This window comes from Miscanthus floridulus, unplaced genomic scaffold, assembly GCF_019320115.1.
Source record: "Miscanthus floridulus cultivar M001 unplaced genomic scaffold, ASM1932011v1 fs_291_1_2, whole genome shotgun sequence".
Classification (NCBI taxonomy): Eukaryota; Viridiplantae; Streptophyta; class Magnoliopsida; order Poales; family Poaceae; genus Miscanthus; species Miscanthus floridulus.
In genome coordinates this window covers 11,753-17,395 of record NW_027096527.1, presented here as the reverse complement: position 1 = coordinate 17,395, position 5,643 = coordinate 11,753, and the positions used below count along the sequence as shown (strand labels likewise).

At 45.6% G+C, this 5,643-nt stretch overlaps 1 protein-coding gene across 1 annotated transcript; it reads right to left on the bottom strand.

The window, feature by feature from the left end:
* Positions 1–304: 304 nt before the first annotated feature.
* Positions 305–5,637, bottom strand: LOC136531151 (probable cellulose synthase A catalytic subunit 6 [UDP-forming]). Its single transcript, XM_066523855.1, is given in 15 exon segments — positions 305–1,465; positions 1,555–1,905; positions 1,992–2,188; positions 2,360–2,648; positions 2,738–2,950; positions 3,050–3,175; positions 3,315–3,452; positions 3,541–3,758; positions 3,761–3,885; positions 3,981–4,247; positions 5,144–5,237; positions 5,240–5,279; positions 5,281–5,309; positions 5,403–5,508; positions 5,608–5,637. Coding segments are annotated over 15 exon segments (2,781 nt in total). The 5' UTR covers positions 5,611–5,637; the 3' UTR covers positions 305–880.
* Between the last annotated feature and the right edge of the window lie 6 nt (positions 5,638–5,643).

Genomic DNA, 5,643 nt, shown 5'->3' with positions numbered 1-5,643 from the left:
TTCCTTCCGCCGCGTGAACCCAGGGCCCAGGCGGCCAGGGTCCCCGCGAACCAGAGGCGGCTTTTCACGTGCCCCCGGTCTCGCTTGGCGGTTTGGTCGGTCGCAGCGCGGCAGCGCCGATGCCGCGCTACGGCTCTAGGCTTTGGACGTTTTGGTGGCAGCCCGGTGCCTCCGGTTCGGGCGAGGCGGCCTCCTGGCTCCTGCTGTAGCTCCACTCCATTCCAGAAGAGAAAAAAAAAGGGGGAGACAGAGAGACACAAATGGGACGGACGGGAGTGCGACTCACGGTCTCACGGACCAGGTGTTCCATTCCAACCTTCCTTTCCTTCAGCAAAGTTCAAAATGTCAAAGAACAACAAGGGTTTCGTTTCTATACGATCACAGAAGCAGCAAACAGCACCGCCCACCGCGGTTTTGGGCGAATGGGCGGCGGATTTTACAACACAAGGGCGGGACACATCATTGCTAAAAAGAATCAACTCCTAACCAATCTGTTCTTGTTGCTAGTATACAACTGTAAATGGGGAATACAATGGGCAGGACATACTCTGGAATGTGCATGACTGTGTATAACTTAAACTTTAATTTACTCAACAAACACTTGGCACCTTTCTCCTGCCCCGCGGTGGCTGGCAGATCAATCCCTGCTGCTGCCTGAAAGATTCAATTCAACTCCAGTTTTCCTCGGATAAGAATGTTGAAGAACCACCAGCAGCAGGCATGGACAGTCTTCGGTAAAAAAGCTCAGAGATGTCACAGCCTCACCATGGACACACAGAAGAAATGCCTGGGATCTGTGTTTCTATCTACAGGAAAGAATTCCAAAAAAATCAGGCATAATTCGCCTGCGACAGAACTTTGAGTGACGGCCTCTTCATCTTTAGTTGCAGTCCAGACCACACTCCTCCAGAAGAGGACCATCGCTCTTGGCGAGGAACGGGTCGATGCGGACCCACAGGAGCGAGAAGATCGAGGCCAGCAGGATGGACCAGACGATCACGATCGTCGGCGTCCGGTTCTGCCTTCCCACCAGACCCTTGAGGAACGGGTACAGATGGATGATCACCCAGAACGCGAAGAAGAGCTTCCCGAAGAGAGGACCCCATGACTCGTACCCGTTGTTGATGGCGTTCGAGACTCCAGCCACAACCCCGATGAAGTTCAGCAGGAGAAGAGTGGTGGGAGGTATCAACAGGGTGGTCCATTTGAATGTGTACAGCTCTGAGAACTCCTCGTCGTCCCCGGCCTTTGATGTGACGGTGAAGCTCGTGTCTATACCGGCAAGGACCTTGAGAAGACCTTGGAACACAGCGAAGAGATGTGCAGAAACACCTCCAATGACCCAGAACTGCTCGTTTCTCCACCAGTCATCGATGGCCACACCACTCCATCTCATTTCAAGGATGCCAGTGACAGCGATGCAGATGAAAAGTGCCATGAACCAGATACTGGCAACATTGGTAAGCTGCAATTTGAAGCAAAGTTGACGGTAAGATTCAAGAATCAAACCAGTTTTTTTTCTCTTTATTTTTAATAAGGATAATATATATTTACCTCTGGTGTGATAAATTTTCCCGTGAGCAGGCAGATGGCAGGCAAGGTACAGTAAGCCAAGAGAGGAATGGATGTCCAGGGATATACAATAGAGTTGATATAAGAAAACCTTTCCAAAAATTTTAGCCCGCCACCATATCCGTACCAAAGTGGGCAGTGCTTGCTGAAGAAAATTTCAACAGATCCAAGAGCCCAACGAAGGACCTGGTGAAGACGATCAGAAAGATTCAGAGGTGCAGAACCTTTGAATGCAGGCCGCTTCGGGATGCAGTAAATAGACCGCCAACCATGGCAGTGCATCTTAAATCCAGTCAAGATATCCTCTGTAATTGATCCATAAATCCAGCCAATCTGCAAGAAACAATGATCTACTTAGTACCATATATCTTTAGTAGAGTAGTCAAAAGTCTTTGAATCAGGTTATATGGTATATAGACCTCTTTTCCCCAGTCAGTCTTGTCTTCATAGCCACAGCTGATAACATGTATAGCTTCCTTTAGAAGAGAAGCTGGACTTGCACTCTTCAGGGTCCCACCGTTCTCAAGAAGTGTTGATGCAACAAAAACAGAAGACTGCCCAAATTTCTTTTCTAGTTTCTGTTGATTAACAATTCCAGCCTTCTCAATGTAAGCACCTGGAGAACAGTGAAATGTTATTCACAAGTGTCAAATAGAAACAGAAATGCTTTCATCCATTTACACAACAGGTAGTGAAGTGAACATGAAATGGTTGAACAGAAGAACTGTCCTGATTTTTTTAACTTTAACAGTGCTGTTGTAAGCTATGTTTGAAAGGTTGACAATACCTGGAGCAGCTTCCTCAATTTCACCCAAAGCATATGCAGGAGAAGGGTTTTCTGCTTTCTTGAAAAATAATCTTTTCTTCTTCTCTGTCTTTGGTTTTGTAGTCTTCTTTTTATTCTTGTTCCTGCTGCAGCAGCAAGAGAGGCACCACTTGGGCCAGCAGTTGCAAGTTCTTGATGGTGGCTTCTTTGTTTTAGGAGCATCATAACCATACAGTGCCTGCCGTCTGAAAACACATCCAGTACCCACATAGATGGGTCCTTGAATACCGTCCAGACCTTTCATGTTGATCTGTATCAGGCAAGTGTTAGAAAAACCTATGTGACATGGACAACAAAATGAAGAGCTTAAGGTGTTGGAACAGGGAAGCTGATTCTTACATCAAAAAAGACGACATTCCTGTTAGCGTATCGATCATGACGGTCAATACTATCAAACCTCTGAGGGAACTGGACATAGCACACTTTCTTCCCCACCAAAGGATCCATCATGAAACACATAGCCTCTTTTATGGCCTTGCTATTGTTGATGTAGTGATCACAGTCCAAGTTCAATAGGTATGGAGCATTTGACAAGACAGCAGAGACGCGGACCTGTCAATTATGAACACAAAAGAAAAACAAAGCATCAATCAAGAACTGCCATTAGGTTACAAGAAGAATGATAAAAGACATCAAGTGCAGAGATTTTACCAGTGCATTCATGGCACCAGCCTTCTTGTGATGGTTATAACCTGGCCTCTTTTCTCTCGAGACATAAACAAGGCGAGGCAACTCATTTCCCTCCACATCACGACCACCACTTTGGCCAAGGAATACCTGTTGACGCAGAAATTTGAGCATTTTGACGTTAAGTCGAACAAACTTTCAGTTCGAAGAAAACAAAGAGAGAAGTAGGACAATGGCAACGATAACTGTACTAGCATGTATTATAACACCAAGGACAATAAACACCTACCTGAATCATTCCAGGATGATCGCGTACGTTGTTTCCAGGCCAGGGGCTTCCATCTTGCATTGTCCATCCTTCCTCAGGAACCTTTTGGGCTTTTGCAACCAAGGCATTGATCCTTACCTTGAATTCCTCGTATTCTCTCTGAATGAAAAACAAAGCCATGTAACTAGCCAGTTCATACAAGTTAGGAAATTGCACAGAAAAGCATAACACAGGATAAACATTGTACCTTCATCGCCCTCCTCTCCCTAACAAATGAAGCGGCAACCTTGTCTTTCAGGTAGTCTATCTTCTGTTGGAAGTACCACTCAGGAGCACGAGGCTCAATATTAAACTTTTTGCAGAAAGGAACCCATTTCTTTGCAAATTCAGATGTTTCAGACAATGCTTCAAATGTAAGCATTGCAGCACCATCATCAGAAACATAGCAGGAGACCTTCTCAACCGATAATCCACGGAAAGGATGGAAAGGACAGTGTTCGCTGTGACCAAGGGAGGTTCCTTAGAGGGATCAACCGTACTGACAAAGAAGTCAATCGGAGCAAGCTGAGAGGGTTGACCTTCCTTGTCGAACCTGGTCAGAGAAACAATGAACTTCTTAGCTTTGGAATTTTAGAAAGAAAATAGGGCAAATATTTATTCCATTCATCATGCAATGATGCAACTAACCTTAGCGACAAACGGTCCAGGTAAGTCTCTCTCTCAATTGGAAGCCACTTTGGGAACTGATCAAGAATCCAGGACATGGCAAACCAGATTTCACAGATAACAGATATGAGCCATAATGCAAACGCGTCTTTCGCCGGATGCATCACACGGTAGTGGAAGAAGAAACCCAAAACCACCAACCGGATAACAATAATCATCCTGTAGGGATTGATTCGGCTTGATGGTATTGGGACTTTTCTGGACAATGGCTGCCGAGCTTCATCCATTCTGCACAAGAAATTTACAGAACATTTTAGAACCACATACTAGTAATACTCTACGAAAAGAAACGGCATAAGTTGGCCTTATCAAATACTACTTTGCAGATGACTTAAAAGATAAAGATAAGATCTTAAAATGCAATGCAAAATTATCTACACCACTATGTAGGTTTCTATGAATATACAGGCAACGACCATGATGAAAAAATTAAGATGAAATGAAGCAACAAATACACCACATACAAAAATTCCATATAGGTGATGTATCATCTTAGTCTACAAATTCAGAATTGCATAAACAGTTGAGCTTGTATTCTGGTTTCTCTCCAACTCATATAGTTGTGCAGCATCTAGCAATGTAGCAAGTAATAACAAAGCTACAAACATACCTGCAGAATTTTAGATATACTGTGATTAAATACCATAACCCTGTACTGCCTAATGAAATTGGATGTCACTTTTATGTGTGCCTAGCTGGAGATTAGCAGCTTAATAAAAGTGTACATCGCACTCTTGGGCCTTGTTTAGATGGCCTCCAAATTCCAAGTTTTTTCACTCTCTCTCCATCACATCAATTTTTGGACGCATGCATGGAGCATTAAATGTAGGTAAAAAAAATAACTAATTGCACAGTTTGGTTATAAATCACGAGACGAATCTTTTGAGCCTAGTTCGTCCATGATCGGACAAAGTTTGTTAAATACAAACGAAATGTGCTACAGTGTCCAGATTGCAAAAATTTGCAATCTAAACAAGGCCTTGTAGCTCATTAGATATCTACTAGTGCAAGCAGCTGGCATCAGGTAACTTCAGTAAGCATACAGACTGTAGCGCACCGTCAGCACTCAGCACCCAAAGGAAAGTAATCAAAGCAGCTAGTGGTAGGAACAACTAAGGCCATACAGTGGCAGATCTGCATCGTCGCCATCCCAATCGCCGCCACCCTCGCTCCTGACATGCTGCAGGCGCTCCTGCTTCTGCTTCCAGCCCTCCATCTCTCCTTCCAGGCCACGCTGCCGTAGCCGTAGGCGGCCAGATCCCTTGGACGGGTCCATGGATCTCGGTTGCACTGCGGGAGCACCAAGACGGTCATCAGCACACGGGTAGACATTATGGCATTGGCATTGGCAGATTCCGACATCAAACAGCGTCAATCACGCACCTGGGAGGTTGGGATCTGCGAAGGGGAGCGGGTGGATCCTCTTGCCCCCGCCGCCGCCCATGTAGGACGGCACGAGCGCGTGCTGCTCCGGCGGGATGTCATCAACCTACAGTACAGACGCAGTCAGTGAGCATTTCAGTCACGATCGAGTTCAATCTCAACCGAAAGCAAGCAGCAGAGGAAGAGGAGAGGAGCAGGAGTGTACCATCTGGCCGTTGGTGAGGAGCGGCACATTGGGCAC